The 22,236-nt window shown below is 33.9% G+C and overlaps 1 protein-coding gene and 1 pseudogene across 9 annotated transcripts in view; one reads left to right on the top strand and one right to left on the bottom strand.

Moving 5' to 3' along the window:
* The window catches only part of RTTN (rotatin), a 178,148-nt gene that overhangs the window by 88,579 nt on the left and 67,333 nt on the right, over positions 1-22,236 (bottom strand). For 7 of the 8 annotated variants that reach the window (XR_014251465.1, XM_082415873.1, XM_082415874.1 and 4 more), the window contains 6 exons: positions 17,088-17,216; positions 16,513-16,623; positions 14,662-14,820; positions 13,372-13,443; positions 2,758-2,947; positions 1,179-1,270 (listed from right to left, as the gene is read on the bottom strand). Coding sequence is in view for 7 of the 8 variants with exons in the window: in XM_082415873.1 (XP_082271999.1) it covers positions 1,179-1,270; positions 2,758-2,947; positions 13,372-13,443; positions 14,662-14,820; positions 16,513-16,623; positions 17,088-17,216 (753 nt within the window). In the remaining variant the exon portion in view is untranslated. The remainder of the gene's footprint in view (positions 1-1,178; positions 1,271-2,757; positions 2,948-13,371; positions 13,444-14,661; positions 14,821-16,512; positions 16,624-17,087; positions 17,217-22,236) is intronic. The other variant, XM_082415876.1, reaches the window with a different exon arrangement.
* Positions 3,298-5,977, top strand: LOC309639114 (small ribosomal subunit protein uS14 pseudogene; annotated as a pseudogene). The gene has a single exon. The product of its transcript is annotated as a small ribosomal subunit protein uS14 pseudogene (transcript).

Genomic DNA, 22,236 nt, shown 5'->3' with positions numbered 1-22,236 from the left:
CTTGATATCTACAAAATAGCTAACTCAAAGTTATTTAGAGCAATTACTATTTACTGCATACCTACTATAAGCAAAGAACTGAAGAATGTACAAAGATTTCAAAGTTAGTCTACAGCCCTTTAAACAAACAGGGTAACCTAAAAAGAATTATTTTTAAGCACATATTAACGCTGTACTTCTGTGAACTAAATAACCAATTAATACAATTCCCTTTAGCATTGAATTATGTCATTATTTCTCTTATTGAGACAAAGATACACACTATTTCTAGCTTGCAAAAGAAAGCATGACATCTAGTGGAATTGGAGTAATTATTCTATTTTTCTAAATAAAGGTTCAATTTAGCACTAAACATAAACTCTTCTGAGTCTAGGGGAAAAAAAAAAAGTCTCTTAAAACTTAGCAAAAAGTACCAGTCTCTTGAGAAACTGTAGGAGGTGAATCTTATTAATGCCTGTATAATTATTTAATTCTTATATTATTTTTGCTCCTGGAAGCAGTGGTCTCAAGGCTTTGCCTTCCTAATAGGTCCTACAACACCGTATATTGTTCCAAAAATACATTGCAATGTTTTCCGGTTGAGAATGATTTTGTATGCTTATAAAACAAATGAAACCTAGCATGTCATTATTTAGAAATACTTAGTGTCTCAAACTTTTTAGAACAAAGCACCTTATAAATAAAAAAAAAAAAAAAGGAAGAAAGGCAGGCAGGTGTACATAAATTTCAGGTATTTCAGATAATCAAGACAAGCTTCTATTTGATGAAAGCATTTAGAAATGTGTTTAAAATCATTAGTACCACACTGGAATCATCTGAATGGATCAACATTCTTCAAACTGCCTTGTCCTTAAGCAAAATTTCAGAGTAATCAAGCATTACTAATCATATGGGATCTGTTCTCTTTTTCTACTACTACTGATAAACATTTTAAAACTTTTGAACTTCCGGTTCTATCAAAAAAGGCAGGAAAGAGGTTGAAAATTCATCTAAAAGGATATTCAGTGCACTTATTTGAGCAAGACAGACACTAGTTCTGCAAGAGATGGCACTTCAAATAAATTACAGTTGTTATGGTCATAACCTTATACTTCACATCCATTCTTATCCCTCCACTATGTAAATTCAAATTTTTTCAGAAATTCAAAATGCAGCACTTATGCGTTCTTTGGAAGTACCATTGTTTCCAAAGTGGAGAGAGAACTTGGATCTCGATCTTGACTGGACATCCGAGATGGAGCCCTCCAAAACTTGAATGAGTCATCTAAACCTGTGACAACAAGAAAACTGTCAACGTGAATAGTCTTCTGGGCACTGTAACGATTAACAGAAAGAATACTCCTTACATGAAACCAATCCAGAACTAAAGAAGTGTGAAAGAAGTGTGCCTAATTTTTATTATTCTTAATTAATTTATATATACATCATGTTTCACAAAAAAATTTAAAACAATTAGTTGACTGTGCTTTAGCTTAATCTAACACAATTTAGCAAGAGCACCAGCTCTCAAACTTCAAAGCGCAGAAGAATCATAAAGGGTTTGTTAAAGTGGTTTCCTGAGTCCTATTCCCAGAGATTCCATTCCCCAAGTCAAGGTCGGGGGTGGCGTATATCTGCATTTCTAACAAGCTGGAAGCAGATGTCAGTGCTGCTGGTTCAAGGGCCATGCTTCCGGTAACACAGATACAGAGAAATGCAAACAATTAAAGCGGTCACTTTCCTCACAGGGACATTTGTTTAGAATGTTCAAGAACTGCATCAAATGTCATTCTCCTCTCAATGCCTCCAAGAAGCGAGCAGAAAAGTGAACTAGAAATTTACATTTAAGTATTTCAGGGTAAGGGAACTTCATGTTTGCAGTTTACTCTTAAATGGCTCAGAAACAATATATATATATGTATATATGCATATAAATAAATATATTTCACTTATACGCACATACATACACATGGTGTAGGAGGGCAAATATAGTAAAATGTTAACATTTGGGAATTCTTTGTTCTATTCTTGTATCTTTTCTGTGGGAAATTATGCCAAGATTTTTTAACATTACTTTAAAATTTTAAAAATTTTTAAATTTTTATTATTTTATATTTATTTTTATCTTAAAATTATTTTTATTCTTACTATTAAATTATCATTTATTATTATGAGACATAATTATCATTTATATGCGCTAAGATCTTATACTTAGGAAATCCAAGAGAATCTACAAACAAGTAGAAATTAAAAGATTTCAGCATATATTTTGATAAATGAGTAACATTCCAAAAAACAAATAGCTTTTCAATATATTAGCAAAACAAATTAGAAAATTTAGTAGGAAAGGTCTCATTCTTGATTGTCTGGGAAGAAACTTCCAAAAATTTAAGACATTAATAGAGGAAAAAACTATAAAATTTTACTGAAGGGCATGAAATAACTTATGAAACATTAGTAAGATGTCAAAAACGGTTTCCATGAAAATTTATAACATAGAAAAATGCTTAGGCAATGTTTAGTGAAAGGAGGAAATACAAAAATGTACATAAGATATGAACACAATTATGTAAAATAAACAAAAGCTATACAGAGAAAGAAGACTGGAAGGAAATACACTGTAAGGTAACAAAGGCAACCTCTGGGTAGTGGGACTAGAGATGAATGTTTTCCTGTATACTTTTCATTATTTTTCAAATATTTTGTAACAAACACATAGGTTTTTAACAGTTTAAGAAATGTTACATGTTATTAAAAATATAAATATAATATACTTACCATTTAAATCATTGCCTTCAGGAGTTCCATGAAGAGCAGAACAATTCGGATCAAACATATACCGTCCCAGGTAACAATGTTTTACCATCTGATTCAAATGTTCATAAAAATGGCAGTGGTACAAAAGAGCCTGAAGGGCAGGTTTTCCTACGAGCGACAGGCCAGAGTCCTCATCATGGACACAGGGGCCCTGTAGGAAAAGAGGGAGAGAGAGACAGTGATTTATCACTTAACATCTTCAAAAAGACCCACATCTCCCCACGTTCCCCTCAACGAAACAAATGGGTCCCAGATGCGATCATTCTCCTTTCACCTGCCTCTGTCTTTCCACATGTACACCAGCCTGACCCGGGCAGAGAATTTCACAGGACTCCAGGTCTCTGCTGCCTAAAAATCCACTGAAGGCAGAAGGCTGATCTAAGTCTCTCTCTTGAGAGGCCACTTAGCTTAACGTGGTTCTATGAAATGGCACAGCTTTAACCAAGTAATTATATACTTGAGCCACAGATACAGTAAAAGCAGTATTTTGCAACCTACACAGAACAATGAAATGATTTGTATTAAAATATCTGAAATAACATGGTCCAAATAATTATGTTCAAAATTATTTTTGTACCTATCAATAAACTAGATAGAATGAAAAGGCTCACTGATATCCACAGTAAAATCTGTTTGCCACTTTACTTCTCACTGAATTAACCCTTCTTCCAAGGGAATTTCACATGCATGCATGCATGCAAACACACACACACACACACCTTCCAGCAGGAGGCTGAGAAGGATCTGCCATTGCAAAATTTTAATCTCTTTGCACTTTTTTTCAAATAATTTTTTGCACTGCCACTCACTACTTTTCCTGGAATATCCAAATGGCAAAAATCAAGCAATCTGTTAAAAGCATGCAAAGGATCGGTTTAAAGTATGCAAATAATCACATCATTAGTTTATAAATATTTCTATTTTTTGGAAAATGATAATCAATATAGTTAAGACTTTTCAAACAGACCATAATAGAGAGAAAAATAAAAGACAGAAAATCGAAATCTAAGTGCCAACAGGAAAGGTCTGGTCAAAGCCTATTCAAAGTTTACTGTTAGCTGAAATTTGCGTACGTGTCCCTTCTCTCATGCCTCCTGATCACCAAGGAAAGATGGATATTAAAACTTACTATCCAGGAAGATAAAGTAATAGTTAAATGTATAATTACAGTTAAAGATATAATTACATTAAGAAGATTATTTCCATTAGCCCTTCTCTTTAAGACTATTATTAAAATTAAATGTCTTACTTCAATATTAAATACTTTTTGTTATGAATTTGTTATTGTTGTATTCTAATAAACCTACCCAACACTGTGAGCTTTACTCTCTACAAATAGAGCAATTTACTTGTCCAAGAAGAAACAAGACTATCTAATGAGCAGTCACAGACGCTGGTCACCGTGTAACTCTAAATCCGGAGCTTGAGAAGCGGCAGGCGAAACAGAGAGGAGTACATGAACAGGGTCACGTGGCTCCCGTTTGTGAACCAGGTACACATTTCAGGCAATGCGGCCCTTTTGTGCATTACTTTATTTAAATATCTAGGACGAAGTAATTCATCCGAAGCCACAGAGCCAATCCTAACATTCACAGCTTCAAAATGTTCTATCTTTTAAGCAACTTATAGCATTCATAAATGTAAAAAGCACACATGAGATCTGCAATAGTTGCTTAACATCACAAATTAAAGTCCTCATTATATTGATTCCAGGAAGGATCAACAACCAAGATGAGAATTAAAAATAATTCAGCAAAGGTTACTAGCTTAATTGCAGCTATGTAACAAACCCCAATAAATCAATAAAATAAAATTATTAAAGTACCACAAACACTATTTTTTAATTTATTTCATAATAATACTAAGAATAATTTTCAAATATTTTATTATACATATTATATAAAATTATTCAAAATTTTTTCTTGTGCAAAATTGTGTCTATATAATTGTTTCCTTGATGAGTTAACAGCCACAGTCCAAATTAACAAAGGTTTAGACAAAAATAGATGAAGGAACATAAACTGTATAAATGCTGAAAACAAGTTCCTCAAGAGTTCTGAAATATGCTGATTCTTTATTCGGTAAAGGCCCACTGAGGCTGACGGTTTCACCATGTGCTAGAAGGAGAAGTGTTACAAACCCATTGTCTTCTAAAATCCAACTTTTCTTTAGTTATAAATATTTTCAAAGTGAGAAATTACACATGTAAATATGATGTAGAACTATAGTAGTTATTCTATAAATATGTATAATTATCATGGTAATTATCATGGTATATAATTGACATAATATTTACCCTTTAATTAATATATTTTAAAAATTCATTGTTTTCTCTAGTTCTTACTAACATAAAAAGAAAAAAGATTTAGAAAATAAAGATAACAAAAGAAGTCATAAAAGACATAAATTTAAACCCACCTAGTAAAGTTTAGAACCTGATTTTTTTTCTTTGCCTATAAGTCACAGGGAAAAATATTTGGCCTACCAAGACTGAAAAAATTAAACTAATTCTGATATGAACAAAAAAATTAATATCCCAGAATTTAAAGACCAGGAGACAGAAAAGATAAGGAGCAGAAAATTAATTCAAGAGGCCTAATATAAGACTCATATAATTTCTGGAAAAATAAAGAAAAAGGAAAAGTCATTTTTAAAATAAATAAATACGAAAAAAAATTGTCAGAGCCAAAAGAAATAGAACATCTATGTCTCCAAATTAAGGAGCTTATTAAATATCAAGCAAGAGAAATGAAAAAAAGACATAGAATCATAAAATTCTAGAACATTAAAGACAAAGTGAAAATAGTAAAAGAAAAAGTCATCCATAAAGAGGTAAAAAGAATCAGATGGAAAAATCCTGAAGAGTGCCTGCATGCGCTCCCTCTTTTCGTTTTGCCTCGTTGCAGCCAAGAAAGCAATATGGGTCACCAGCAGCTCTACAGGAGCCATCTGAGAAAATTCGGCCAGGGTTCTCACTCTTGCTGCGTTTGCTTGAACCGGCACGGTCTGATCCAGAAATATGGCCTCAATATGTGCCGCCAGTATGCGGAGGACATCGGCTTCATTAAGTTGAACTAAGTGTGAACTTCTTGAGTGGGTCATCAAGCATATCTACTTTCCTCAGAAACAATACTCTCTGTATATAAATAAAAATGTTAAAACTTAAAAAAAAAAAAAAGAATCAGATGGGTATCCAACTTCTCATCCGTAGCATGAGATGTTAGGAAGACAGTGGAGCAAAATTCTTATGAGGAATGATTTCAGCCTAATACCTAGTAGCCAAAACTATCAATCCAGTGCAATTTGAATACATTTTCAAACAAACAAGAACTCAGAAGTCTGTCACTCATGCACTTGTTTTTAGGTAGGAATACAATTATCCTGAGGATGATTACTAGGAAAGGGGATTCTAACTGGAGAGAAAGGATGATTAGGAGCTTAGAAAAACTTGAGCTACGATGCGGACTCACAGTGCAAGAAAAAAAATTAACAGAAACTCCAAGGGCAAAAAAATCACCCAACGCCCAAATCAAGTTTTAAAATCACACACACACACACAAATACCAGGAAAGTTTTCCTCTGAGTGCCAGAGGGGTCATAGCCCTGGAAGCATAGATAAGGAAGTGTAACCACAGCCCAACAAATAATGGCTCTGTAGCAAATTACTAGTTTTCACTTTTTAGAATCAACTTATAGATATAAGGGGGCTGTAGAAGAGAATCTAACCGTAATTAGCCTTCACAAAGTAAAAGTAGAGATAAGACTGGCAAAGATTGGCAGTAGAAGTGGGGGACGAGATACCGATAAAAGGAACAACTTAGCCATATCTTACCTTCTAAATGGGGGCGGGCAAGAGCTATGACCCATAGGTAAGGAGACGAGAAACAGCAGGGGTGACCAGGGGAGAAACTAAGACCAGTAACAGAACTATATTGGCAGGACATTGTTTAAGTGAGCTAAATCCTATGTATTGACACAGTAAAGGAACAAACATACTGTATTACTGCAAACACACTATTTAGAGACAGGAAGGTAACTACCTGAAGAATTAAAATCAGTAGGAGGTAAAGCTGTCTCTGTGAATAAAGAGGGTAAAGAATTTCATTATAAGCTCTATTAGCTTTTTTAACCATATATATTCATTACTTGAAAAAAATAATTTCTTCTAAAAATTCATACATTTCACTCAAAATATTTTTAAACTTCTCAAACAAAACCAGATGATCTGGAATATGTACATATTACATAACCATTATTTATTTTTTATTTGATTTATTTTAGCTAAGCATTTAGCCTGAATCCCCAATCTCCACGTGCCAGAGCTTCCTAGTAGCAATGGCACATTATCAACAGAGCTTTAATCACAGCAGTGAAGCCAAGTCCAGCATAAGCGCAAAAGATGGTGTGGCTCAGGCTTTCCACACATGACTAATGTACAAGGGCCGGAACAACGAAGCCTTTCACGCATGTACTAGGCTTCGCTCCATAGGTTCATCAGTAATTGATGGGGCTGTCTTCTGGTAAAATGGGGAAATCAGCACAGTCTGATTGCTCTGTCTCAGGACATCTATATCCTTACCAGCCTTGCCCTCAGGTGAGTGCTCAGGCTGCCAGATCATCTGCAAAATTGCCAGGGAGAGCTAAGAAGGACAGTATGCAAAGAAAGAAAACTCTTCAAATCACCAGGAGCCATAACAAATAAGTTTGCAAAGAAAACAGCAATTATGTCATAGAACACTCCGATTAATTTAAAAATATTGTTCTCAAGGATGCAATAAGCTACAATATTACATTTAAAACATTTTACTACTAGTGTCACAGTACTAACATACCCATTAGCTATGATTCAAAAGGAACTAGAAGCAAAACAAAATTACATGTAAGAAGAATGGAGAATATTTTCAAGAAGAAAAAGGAATTATTTTGATACATAACAAATTTTTTAAATGCTATAATGTAATGCAGAGATTGAAAAAAATGACCCTAATTACATAAGAAATCCCTAACTGCATATAAATTATGAGTATAGTTAAAATGGTATTGTTTCTCTGACACCAAGTACTTATTAGCATTTTGTGAAATCAATACTCATAATAATCCATGATGAACACATGAGAAGATGAAAAATACGCATTGATAATTATCACATCAAATATGAAAATGATACATACTACAACTATAAATGAGTCGGCCATCTCTCTACAACACATATAAACACATATGCAGACAGTCTAGCTATGTCCACTGAGAGTGTATAGAAGCAAAGACCCCTGCCTCGGAGCAACGAGCATATCTAGAACTCATTTCTATACACCTTCTCTATTGAAAGAAATCAGGGCTCTTTGAGCAAATATCTGATTCCAGGGTGGGGCTGGGAAAGTCGAGAACATCTTGCTATGCCAGAAAGTAAACAAGTACTCAAAGGTTGATAAAGACATGTTAAAAGGATATAGGAGTCTTCGTGAAGGAAGTCCTCCTAGCCAAATCTGAAACAATTTGAACATCTAAATAAATAATGATAGAAAGAGATCATAATCCATGAAACATACTAAGAATCCTTGAGTCCATACTGGTGTAAATAAATAAGTGAATAAATAAATAAGAAAGGCAGGCTGTTCCTTACAGTAAAATGTAATTAATGTGGAAGAAATAATGGAATTAGAAAATCATCATTTGGCAACGATTCTGTAATAACTGCTTCAGACAAGAATCACAAATGGAAGTTAAAACTAATAAAAGTTGATGAGAAATAGATATTTTACAGTCTCAAAGCACCTCCTGGCAAAAGGAAAAATTTTAAGTCCACAATGGAGAAAACAGACCAACTCTACCTTAACCAAGTAAGCAAGGTTAATATCACCAGCAATGGGACAAAGAGACAGCCTATCTGCTGATATAATACAATGAGAAGCACAGAGCACTTCTGTGGCTTTTCTGCCAAAAATGCATAACCTGAATCAAATCATGAGGAAACAGACAAACCTAATTAAAGAATACTACAAAAACTAAATAGGTTATGCTCTTCAAAAATGCCAAGGTCATAAATGTTAAAGATTTAGGAACTATTTTAGATGAAAGAAACTAAATAGACATGACAGCTATATGCAACATGTATTCCTAAATTGGATCCTAGATCCTGACTGTTTTTTTTGTTTGTTTGTTTTCTATGAAGGACAGTAGTGGGACAATTGGAAAAATTTGAATACTTTCTACATTTTGATAATTATAATAGTGATTCTGTAAGTGAATGTCCTTGTTTTTAGGAAACTCACAATTAACTATTTAGGGAAAATAGAAGTATATGTCTGCAACTCTCAAATAGTTCAGAAAAAAGACACTAGGTAGAGCTAAAGCAAATATGGTAAAATTATAACATCTGGGGAATCTGGGTGAAGGGGATATAAAAACTGCTGTACTGTTTCTGCAACTTGCCTTTAAGTCTAATTTTTTTTCAAAATAAAATTTTAAAAAATAAAATATATGTGCCAACTCCTCTCACAAACATGGAAAGGAATGAAAGCATTAACAAGTGTATTTACACCACAAACTGACATCTCATTATATTAAGTGCATGAAATTACCTTTACATTTAAATCTGTGACACCATTTTCAAGGGAAAGAACAACTTTAATATTGTAAAAAGTACACATAAGCTACCATGATCATATATAAAACACTGTAGTGATGTTCTCTTGGTAGAACACTGTCTTCCCCCACAGGCCATAAGCCCCAGAGCACTAAGTCAGATCATCTGTGAATCCCCAACATTTAAATACTCAACAAACATTTAGAGAAATGAACTGAAACAAACTACACAGATAATCCCTATCTAACAGATTTCTTGTTATAATCAACTCTAAGATTCCATTCTGGTTGTCAGAGTTGCAGGGATATGGATTTGTGACATTAGTTCTCAGACTAAACCCAGCAACAGAATCTTCCACATCCAGGAGTACGAAATCCAAGTCGGACTCTAGGAAACCAGTCTACAAGACACTGCACAGCTGGGAACACAGCACAGTTGAGGGTCCCTTGGACACTAATTCTGCTTTCCCTCCCTAAGAGAGGAATGTAGCCTTGAACAAAGAAAGACCAGTATTATAAACGCTGCTCTTAAAAAACAGAATAGAAAAGATCTGTGATGCACCAATGACCGACGCACCAGGAACTGGGCCCTATTAGGGCTGCTGGGCGCCCGGGGAACCTGTGCTGAGAGGCTCTTTATCTGTTCCTACTCCTTGTGACCACCCACTCCCAGTACGCTTCTGTATCCATGGAGAGCCAAATGGGAATTACACTACAAAAATTAAGACCTGATTTTCAACTTTATTTACTTAGCAACATCAAGAAGGCTAACGGGATAAATGAAATGATTTGCACATTTCTACGCATTAGCAAAGACGGATGGAGGACCATTCTCTGTGGATGGGGCTGGGAGAAACATTTTTTTTTAATATTAAAAACATGGCCCTGAAATACACATTCCACTTAGGAAGATTAAGTTAAATAGTAAGAAATATGCAAGGCAGTAAAGGTAATATATGAGAAGAACCTAATTTAATGGTATAGACATTAAATGCTAGTATCTTTCAGAGAAGAGGAAGATTAAGATGGATTGTAGCAGTTGGTGAAAGTATTTTTAAAAAATACTTTTTTAAAATTAAAAAAAGTTTTATTGTACAACACACGGAATATAGCCAATATTTTATAATAACTATAAATGTAATATAAGTTCTAAAAACTGTGAATTACTATGTTGTACACCTGAAACTTATATTGTATATCAACTATACCTCAATTTAAAAAAAGAAAAAAAGTTTGCAAGTGAAGTAAACGTTATCCAAAAGCCCTTTGAAAACACTGCTAAATTTTGGTAGCCTTATAAATAGAATAAGAAAAAGAAAAATTATAAGCTAAATCTTAAAACTTAAGGAAGAACTAAATTTTTCTAAAATTTGAAACTTTAATAAATTAAATATTCCTTTCAAACCCCCCCAAAATGTTTTAAGTGACTTATGCCTTACCTTGTTCCAGGAAAGATTTAAGCCCTATTACAAGGAAAGGTAAATTATAACATGAAAAGTACACCAGAAATGAAAGAAAAACAAAGGTATGTAAACAGTGGAACCAGCTAAAAAGTATCTACCACATTTGATAAGATAGCACTAAACTTTACTTAACAACAAAAGGAAACCCAGCCAGTTATATAACTCATAATTTATTTATGCAAATGATTACCACTCAGAAGTACAATTTCGATAGTAACATGAAATAGAAATCTAGACTGGCTGTGTGGGGAAAGAATTGGGACAGAGGTAATAATCTTACAGCAAACACTGCAGAACACCCAGTGGAACAAGAGTATAAAGGGCATCAACTCAGACTTCAGGCACCAAAACAAAATGCAAAGCAGTAAAAGCAGTTCTGTTTGTAAAATATTATTAATCAAATATCTACCTCAACCAAAATAAAATGTTTACAAAGCTTCTATATACTAATGCTACTTCCTGCTATATCCTCCCAAACACTGCAAAATGTACACCAAGGCAAGTAAATGAAACATCTTATTGAATAAGATTATTACTCATCGTTCTACCAAAGACAATTTTAATTTTAAATTACTGAAAAAGTAGCACCTTCTTTCTGGTTGTAGTAAACTGGCAAAGGTCAGAACTTCTTGGAGATTATAAAATTCCATTATCTATATTTGAAGACTATCTTCCTCCCTTACTAGAGCAGCTGTTTCCACTTTGGGATTTAAAGTACCACTAAACTTTTTAAAACTTGAGGGACATATACTACATTACCAACTACTTTATACTACCAAGTGAGGACACTTAAAAACAAAAAATAATAACCAAAAACAAATTTAAAAAAAGAGAGGAAAAAAATGTGAGTTTATTAAAAATACACAAAAAAATAAGACTGATTTTTCTAATTTTGCTTAAGACTAGTAGAAGTTTCATCATCAAGTACTATTTTGGATTAGAGTAGCTCTCAAATATTTTTGATTATGGCCAACATTGGTAAAGCAAAAGACTCTAAAAGCGTACTTAAACCACTGTTTTCAACTTTTTTTAGTAGAAAATTAATTCTGTGATGAAGAACTGGAAAATAACAAAATCAAAAAGCTGCACTAAGCATGTCACCAGTAGCAAAAAGGAGCTGTATACTATTTAACTTATTAGAAAAAAATGTGAACTTCTACACATGGTTCTATATTATAATGCCCCAAGAGCTTTAATAGAACCCAGAAAACTTATTACTCTTGCCTTTATATTTATTTCAATAATTAAAAAAAAACTCACTGGCAGTACATCACAAAGGTTATAGTATACAAGTGTCACTACTTTAACAATGGGAGTAGAGATCATTTGCATTTGAGCCAAAAACAACATTTTTAAATGTAGTTACTGGATAACAGGCATCAAAACCACTACACCGTTAATATAAATATTAATCCTGTGTATTCTTTTCTAATTTGTCTCCTATGGTTTTATTACCACACAGACTGTGAATAACAACCATCATCAGAAGGCATGTTAAATAAATTAAAGGAGCCAGTGGAAAAGCAGCCTGGGATTTTCAATAATTGGCAGCATTAAACTGGGTTTGCAAAGTTTGGAAAAGTGAAGCTTCCAAGAGTTAAATGAGATCCAGGCCTTAACAACCACCAGGATTCAGGCTCTAGATGACTGCCCCAAAAGCTGCCCTCACTATAGCTCAACTAGATTCAGTAACTCCTCCAAAGATATATTCTAATGAAAACTTAAAAAGAAACCTTAGATCTTATCTAAGGTCCTGGGGGATGAGATGCAACAGTGTGATAAATATGCACGTATAGGATGAGGACATATGGATAAAGACTAGGGTAGAAAAAAAGCATGTCTCGTCTGCCCCAGGTGAGCACTTTTCTATCCTCCAAATTACCTAAAAAGCAGTAGGCTACAAAAAAAAGTTAGGTAAAACTATCTACTGACTTGTCATTCAGAACATGATACAAAAAATTAATCTAATAGAAAGCAAAGAAAGATAAATTATGACTCAGTGTACTAACCCAGAAAAGAAAAAAAGGCGTTAACATCAATGCATATTTAACTACAAACAAATTTGTTTATTATTATTAATTTAGAGAGACAATATAGTGAGTGCGAAAGAGAAACTGCCTGGACTGAAAGCGCAAGGGTATGATTTAGGGCCAACTACTTAAACCCGCTGTGCTAAATTTTTTTAATCTAAAAAATGAGGATAATAATGGTTCATAACTCAAACCATTACAAGCTGATATTTGTTATGTCTCTAGAAGAGTGCCTAGTACATAGTAAACATGTCAGTGATTATTATTTCTGTTTAAAATTATTTTTAACACCACAGAGAAGAATTTGTAAATCTGATCAAGCATAAAAAAAAAGTCTACATTCTCTTTCAAGAGGTCCTGTTGGCTTGTATAGTTTCATCAGTAAGGAAATATATACATATATAAATATATATATATATATACACATATATGCTGAAACTTTATCATCAATTAATCTCAAATATCTACTAGGTTGATAATTGTTTAAAGTCACCTACCTGCCAAGTATAATCCTTTATGATTACTGAAGGCATTGGAATTACAAGGAGATTTTGAAAAATAAATGCAGCCTGAAATTAAAGGAAAAAAATGTCAATACTGCCATCTTGTTGTCATGTCTGAAATCACCAATATACTGTTAGTTAATAACAAAAAAGCATATCCCTGGTCAGTTGCACACGCTGAGAGGTCATTATGAGAACTCCCCACTGCCCTTCCTGTTAGGTGATGACATAGTAGTGGGGGAAACTACTTCACCAGGAAAGATATTTTTTCCTATTTCAGAATTTTGTCTTTCCAAAAAATGATCTGTAAACCATAAACTGTTCTGGTAGCATTTAAGAAATCTACTTCATGTTTCTATTATCCTCCTACAGATCATACACACACCTTTCTCCCCATCTCTTTCTTCCTCTCTCATACAAGCTCCTCCCAATAAAAAACTGCTAACTAGAAATACAAACCACAAATGTCCAACTTAACCTCCTAGGTCCTGAAGATGGTCAAATTAAATAATCATACTAATTATGAACACTGATTATCTATTTAGTGAAAGATTATAACGGGAGAATAACCAGAGTAACAGAGGGGATCCAAAGGGAGTGAAATTTTCAACCACCTTAACTGGAAGCCAGTAGACAGTCGTTAAAGTTGGTAAATCAAGAGGAAGCTACAAGTTTAAGCATTATTATTAAAAAAAAAACAAATAATAAGAAAACTACAGCCTTTGGATTTTGGAACTGGAAACTGGCTAATGGTGGGCCCAGGAGCTGCTGTTTTCTTTACAAGCCTCTAAGCATTATTTGATTACTGTTCTTAAAATGGTCTGCATCAGTCATCACTTTGATAAAAGCAGCAGTAAAGAAAATAACAAACTATTTAGAAAGAATTAAAACAGCATTTACTTTTCCTCTTACATGTTATATAATAAATACTACAGAGTATTTCGACAGCCCCTTATCTTAAGTAAAGCTTTATAAACTTAAACACTGAGATCATATAAAAGTAATTTCTTTTCCTGTGAACTACTTTTCAATGTGTAATAAAATAGAAGCGTCCATTTAAAATGCACTGAATTCTGCTTTGATCTTTCAGAGTAAAGGACTCCTGTTCTGACTGTGAATCAATACCATTTTGTTCTCTACAACCGTTTCATTTCAGTTTTTTCGCAGGTCAAAGAGACAACGGTCAGTGGTGAGCCCACGGTGTCAAACAGGGAGTATGGTTTATAAGAACTACCACAACAGGTCTCTGAGGGAAAACGGGTGGGGCTAAACAGACAGGCCTACCTCCCGGCGTACCATGCTACACTCCGACTGGTCCAGAAGAATGTTCACCACCGTTCCCCAGAGCCCACCAGAAATGTTTTGACAACTGTTTGCTAAGGCCACACAGCCAGTTTCAAGGGTCGTCAGTGCCGATCCTAATCCCAGTGAAGTGAACCTCACCTGTTGAAATTAGAGAAAACACTGTGAAACCAAAGAACCCAATTTCATAACATGAATTCTTAATTTTTCTGGTACATAAAATATCACATTTTTATGACACTGTCTTGACAATCCTAAATTATAAGACACTTGAAGAATACTGTCCTATAAGTTTATGAGTGAATAAAAATCCTATTCCATGATTTAAGAAAGTAATAATATAGGTAATAAAAGCTAAATAAAAGCAAATGTCACAAAAAGTCAAAACCAGCTATAAATAAGACTAAAAATTATAGTTCAAAAGTCTTTTTCTAGGGAAAGCACAGGGTGCTTACATATCTTTCATGAACATGATTCTTGTTTATTTCTCATTTTTAAGAGGATACTATTATTTTGTTCCACCATCCTTAATTTTTCAGTGTTTCTTTCAAACAAATGGCTTTAACTTCTTTGAAACTTCTTTTCAAACAGAAGTAATTGAATTATCTTTTTATAAGATACTTAGTATTTTCCCCAAAATTATTTTAAAAGAAAAATGTTTCAAAAGAGATTGACATGGTGTAATGTTTGCCATAGTACCCCCACTGCTCAAGCTACGTATTGGGTGAACTTCTGAATTTTGATTTCAAAATAGAGTTTCACTGATAACCACAGGGTAACAGAAAGCAATGCAGTCATAAGGCAGTCAAGCAACAAGTCCAAGTTCAATGTGGCTCAAGAATGTATCTCTAACTGTTAACAGTACTATATTATATACACAAAAATTTGCTAAGAGGGTAGATCTTATGGTAAGTGTTCTAATCACAAAAACAAGTAGTAAGAGGACAGAAGAAACTTCTGTAGGTGAAGGATATGTTTATGGCATTGAATCTGGTGATGTACATTTCAGGGGTGTATACTTATCTCCAAATTCATGAAGTTGTACACATTAAATAGGTACAGTTTTTTGTGTGTCAATCATACCTCAATAAAGTGGTTTAAAAAAATCAAATCCGTAGATAAATGGCTAAAACTGGAAAATTCATTAATATAAAACGCTGCACTGTAATGATACTATTCTATTAAATGACACTCAAAAGTCACTTGGCCGCTATCCTTCTAAACTGTTTAAAAATGGCTGGACTTCTCCAATAATATTTTGCTGTTCTTTATAAAACTGATAGATTCTATAATACTTCCTTTCTTACTATTTTTCATCTGTACTCTGAATCTGACTGAATAGGGGGTGCCATGAACTGAATTATGTACCCCCAAAATTCATATGTTGAAGCCCTAACTCCTAATGTATTTGAGGAGAGGGCTTTTAGGAGATAATTAAGGTTAAATGAGACCATGAGGATTGGGTCCTAATCTGATAGGACTGGTGGCCTTTAAGAAGAGGAGGAGAGAAAAGGTCATATGAGCATGCAATGAAAAGGGAACCATCTGAAAGCCAGAAGAGTCCTCACCAAACCTGACCATGTGGGTGGGCACCTTGATCTTCAACTTCCAGCCTCCAGATGTGTGAGAAAATAAATTTCTTTGTTCAAGCTACCTAGTCTATGGTGTTTTATTATGCAGCCCAAACTGACCAAGACAGGGGGTAAATATAGCTTAAGGTATAGCACTAAAATAACCTCATTTTGGAAAATATGAACAAGTATATGCATACATGTTTTGTTTCATTTGTTCTTTAATCTACACATAATGGACTCGATTTTCCTTCACACTGACCTCTGGGTCTCGGTCAACCCACAACGGAATCAACCAAGCCAATCCCTGTTGAGTGGTAGCATGTTCTTCACTGTGACTACGCAAAGGCAAGAACCAAAGTGACATCCACTCCTAGAATGAGAAAAAGGGAACAGAAACACATCAGGTACGTTTCTAAGGATAAAATAGAGTTTAAAATAACTGAATTTTTAAAAATCAAAACAAAGTAAAAATATGCTTAAGACTTGGTTTTAATTCATTATTTAGCCAACACAAGGCAAACAACCATCTCAGCTCCTCCTTAAAAAGTTATACATAACAATTGTTCTTCAGAACAGCTATTTTCCCCATGATTTAGATAAAACGTAGTTCTCTAGTACATGCAGATTTCAATCAAAATAAATTTAAAATAAAATTCAGATTTGTGTAATATACAGCTTCTAAGAAACATCTTTGTCAAAAATCATTTTTGTCTCCTAAAAAGACAAGTCAAAAGACATTTTCCTAGAGTAAACATATAGGCTTGAAACGTGTTAGACACAGCACATTCCCTTCCTAGCAACTGTGGAAAGACAGGCAGCTTTGAAAGCTCTCACCGAGCTCTGGGCCTGGGCCATCATCTCATGGGATAAGTGAAGCAAGCAGAGAACCGTGCTCTTTGTGACACCTTTTCCCATGAAGGACATAGCATTTCCTCCATGCTCCACATAAAAAGAAGTAATGACCTGAAAAACAAATGCAAACAATTTTGTGGCAGCTTTACTCTTAGTGGCTAAATATATACCTTTCTACTGACTTGTCTGAATTGAATCCTAACCACATAAAGTATATTATAATATTCTTAGTTTATACATTTAAAAGTGGTTAAGAAGGTAAATTTTATGTTATGTGTATTTCACCACAATTAAAACAAACATTCTTAGTTTAAATTGTTTTCCTTTGGAATTTGTACAAAGAATGTGTAGTATTCTCCTAGAAGATTTTGTGATTTAAAATATGCTCGTAACATTCTTCAAATGTTATAGTATCCTTTAAGTAAAAGAGTTTATTTTATAAATACCCTGTTGAAAAGTATACTTAGAAATTGCTAGCTATATAAAACTCTCACTAACTACCAGAGTTAGGCTAAGTTTTCTAGAATTATGGTTTGAATGTAAATGGACATTTACATTTCTAAGCAATCTTAGATTTCTACTCCATATTTAAGCATATATTTATTACTTAAATAATTGCCTGTCAACTTTTTCTCTCCCACATACCTGAGGGCTTTAACACATTTCCATCAGTAACAACAAAAGAAATGTTTCTTATCTGAAGCTATTATGCCCTTATCTGCGAAGCTGAATCAGAATGAACATGGGGAGTTAGGAGACAGCAGTTTGAGAAAAAGTCCTTCCACCTAATTTAGAAAATCCTTTAAAATATGTGACAAACTCTTCTGGAAAATTTCTGTGTAAATCATATATTGTCCCCCATATAGGGGTTCAATAACTATTTGTTGACACTGAATAACAAGCATCATTATAGCTTTCAACTCAAAATAAAAAATTTAAAGTGACAAAAGATCACTTTATAATTCACAAAGTTTTAATAAAAAAAAGAATGCTAACTATATTTAGGTGCCAATACATTATGAAGGAAAAACTTGTGAATCAAAGCAATCAAAACCACATGTTATCTAATACAGCAGAAAGTATTTCAATTCATCCACCCAAGGACTCAATGCTTTTATTCAGCACAGTAAGCCATTTTGTCTTATAACAGAGACTACTTTTTAGTTTGGATTCTTTTTAGCTCATGCAGCAAAGAAGATTAGTTTTTTAAAAAATGGCATAAATATAAATCATGTTAGGCACAGCTTATTTAACAAAAGCAATTTATTCATAAGATAACTTGGGGATTTTGACTTAAATTAGAATTTTCATAAACCAAATAACTGTATAGTATGTCCGAAAATGAAACAAGTTTGGCCAGGGGTTAACAACTACAGGTGACTGCTACAGGAGCCCTGCTCTACTATTCTTTCTGCCTATGTATATGTCTAAGGTTTTGATAATTAAAAGTTTAAAACTTTAAGGGACTATTTTAGAAGAGATCTAAATGATCTTTATTATCTTCCTATATGTCACTGGAGAGAGCTATATTGTCATGGTTTAGGTTCTAGCTTAAAAGCGATAAGTCAAGAACGTTGATATTATCTCCTTTCAACTTACCGTCAGATCCCTGGAATTATACTTCATATATAATTTTTAAGGCTTTAATTATCATAGTTTATTCACCTATCATAATGAATCATGCTTAGTCTAAAAGTCTCATTTTCCAACCACAAAAGGCAAATACTGCATTCAAATTTCACTGTGCAGAAACAAAATATCTAATAATGAATTACAACTCCCATCTGAAAAGGAATCAGCTTTAATTACTGAGAAACTATGAAGCAAATCATTTGGACCAACAATGGCTTGTTTCAATGTCCAGTTACATAAGCATTACTTTATTCTCTAAAAGATCAATTTAGCCAGTAGTAAAATTAAAAAACCTGTTTAGCTAGCTAAGTAAACAGAAGGACCCAAGTAAGATTTAATAGGACTCTGACAATTTCTAATAAAAGTGACAGATCTTTTTCATACTATTTTCCTGTCATTTAATGTAAAGACATAAAGATTTTCTTCCCAAGATGTTATATGAAGCATAACATGTACTCCTCTGTTTATACCAAATAAAGATTTGTTAATCAGGTTTTCGTAACAGTGAAACATTATAAAACAAGCATCACACTTTATATCTATTCCTTAGCTAATAAACTGTGTTGATTTTTATTACCTCAAAGACAACTGAGCTTAAAATGAGAGTATTGTCTTTTTTCCCCGACTTCTTACTGAGAACTAAGCCTTTTTGTTCTCCAATAACATAGAAAGCTCATTTTAATTTCAGGTATTTGAAACACAGGTGTGATCTGAAGTCTCTCCTGTTACACAATTTTACAAACAAAAGTACTTCTGAGGGTTTCTAAATATAAACAATGTAACACTTCTTCAATTACTGCTGTAGTAGGTCCTCACATATCCCTGATCTGAAACAGATAAAAATCACTTAATAGAGGAGATGTGTCCCAAAAGGTTTATAAATGGAGTATTTATAAATCACATTACAAATAATGCTATAAATTAGGTACTTGTAGACTGAATTATATTAAATGCATTGGAGGAGCTGACTTATTAAAAAACATTATGGTAAGTTTTTAGCTAATATATCTATTCTAAAAAATTCATATTATTTCTCATCATGGATACCTTGAAGCATGAGATAATTAATTTACTGACAGTTTGCTCTTTTTCAGTATTTACAAGTATTCAAGATAAAAAAATTATTTCATTAAAGTGACTACACTAAAATTCATATTAAATTTTATAGTACAGCTGAGAGTATTTAGAATTTTGAATTTTTTTTAAATAAATTTATTTATTTATTTTTGGCTGTGTTGGGTCTTCGTTTCTGTGCGAGGGCTTTCTCTAGTTGCGGCAAGTGGGGGCCACTCTTCATCGCGGTGCGCGGGCCTTTCACTTGAAATATTTTTTAAAAAACAAGATGTACTTTTGGAAACAAATCCTAGATAATATCATCTGAAGCATGATTTACAGTTGAATATATAAACATCACCTAAAGTATGATTTAATAATGAAAATACAAAAATTAAACACACATCATTTACATTCATTTACGTCACATTTCCAAAGTTATCCAAACTTTATTCTAATTTAAAAATCATAGATAAGATACAACTAAATTACTCACTATCTGTCCACTATGTACAAATCACTGTCCTAGGCCAGTGGGGAGCTGGGGGTAGTGGAAATGGTCCACAGATGATTCTCACAAGCTCACAGTCTAACAGATCAAAGCATAAAGCAAAATAAAAATACAATGTATTAAGTGCCATAATAGTGGCATATATAAACTGCTTGAGGTACATAACCTGTAGAAGAGATCAGTCAGTCAAGTAATACTTACTGGGTGACTATGTGTGAAAGAATAAGAAAAGGCTTACTAAAGGAAGGCAAATGAACAAGTGAGATCTTCAACTTTGTGTAGAGATTGCCACCCAAAGAGAAAAGAAGCTGTATGAAAGAAACAGACTTTTTAAGCATGCTTTTTTATTTAATGAGAAGAGCCACATATAACTGAAACTTCAAGAGATGTGGGGAAAATTTTAAACAGAGATAAGACTCAAAATACAAGATTATAATGAGCCTTAAGCACTTGAAAAAGGAGATTGGGAGTGAAAGGTTTCTGTTTTGAAGGATGGTCTGGTGGTGGGTAGAGACCAGTGGCAAGTAGGAACGTGCAGCACAAAAAGGAATAGGAAGTTACGGACACGATTTGGTCAAAATATTCCATGTCTAGAACGCCCATCACTTCTGATCAGTTTATTCATCTTCCAAACCTCTCTGTACACTGCTTCCTACAGGAGCCTTGCCTGAATTCCTAACAGTTAAAGATGCCAACCTCTATAACTGAACCTTTCAAGGCAAGCAATGCTGGCAGACTTGGTCACTAAGCAAACAGTGAGCCATTTATAGATCTAGACAGTTTATTACTTACATAAAAAGCATAAGCAAGAGTAGGCAAAGGTGCCAGCTCTCAGTGTCCCTTTTACAGGGTGACACTGAAACAAAGGGGCCAGATGACAGAAGTGCAATGGCAGCGCACTCTTGCTGAGGAGCTCAGGCCAAGCTGCGGCTCAGCCGTCTATAGCCTGCTGCCGTACCCCAAGGGAGCAAGGCAGAAAGCCCGCGCGTGCATCAGAACCCAGGAGGCGATAAAAACAGGCCCGTGACACACTTCCTAAGAGAGAGTGAAGTGAATGAGCAACGGCCTTGTAGCAGTTCCTTACAGGCATCTCATGTTCCAAAAGGATCACAGGAAGTTCTGCCAGAGCTTAGATCAGCCGCACCTAAGCCCTGCCTATGTGGCCCATATGCAAACACGCAAAGCTGCCAGGGCACCGTGGCAAAGCTGTTCTCTTACAGAAACCTATCACTGCTCTATTCACTGCATCATTCTTAAAATATACTGGACTAAATGATGACGAAAACAAGACATAAAGTTAAGGCCATGATTGGAAGGTGATCAGAGCTAAAAATATATTTTTGAGAAAATCAAAAAAAAAATAATCAGTGAAATAAGGCTCTACCTTAAAAAGGTAGAAAAAAGCCATAAATTAAACCAAAACAGGAAGGAAATAAATACAGGCAGAAATTAATAAAAGAGGGAAAAAAACATTAAAGGGCGATCAACAAAGCCAAAGATTCATTCTTTGAAAAGACTAATAAAACATACAAACCACTAGTAAGGCCAATCGACAAAACTGGAGAGAAGGAAAAATCAATGCCTGGAATGAAATGGGACCTCACTACAGATCTGACAGATATTTTAAAAACAAGATGATGTGATGAACAATTTTAGGGCAATGAATTTGAAAATTCAGATAAAATTCAGTAAAACATAGCTTACTGAGACTGACACACAAAAAACAGGAAATCTGAGCAATTCTAGATCTACTTTAAAAACTCAATTCATCTATAATCTTCCCAAAAAGAAAACTCCAGTCCCAGATTGCTATACTGTCAACTTAACATTTAAGGAAGAAATAACACCAATTCAAACCAACTATTCCAAAGAAGAAAAAAGAGAAAGTTACATAAAGAAAAAGAGAAAATTATATAAGGATGGACTTATTTTGAT

This window comes from Balaenoptera physalus (assembly GCF_965194825.1).
Source record: "Balaenoptera physalus genome assembly, chromosome: 12".
Taxonomy (NCBI): domain Eukaryota; kingdom Metazoa; phylum Chordata; class Mammalia; order Artiodactyla; family Balaenopteridae; genus Balaenoptera; species Balaenoptera physalus.
This window is presented reverse-complemented; position numbering and strand designations above follow the sequence as displayed.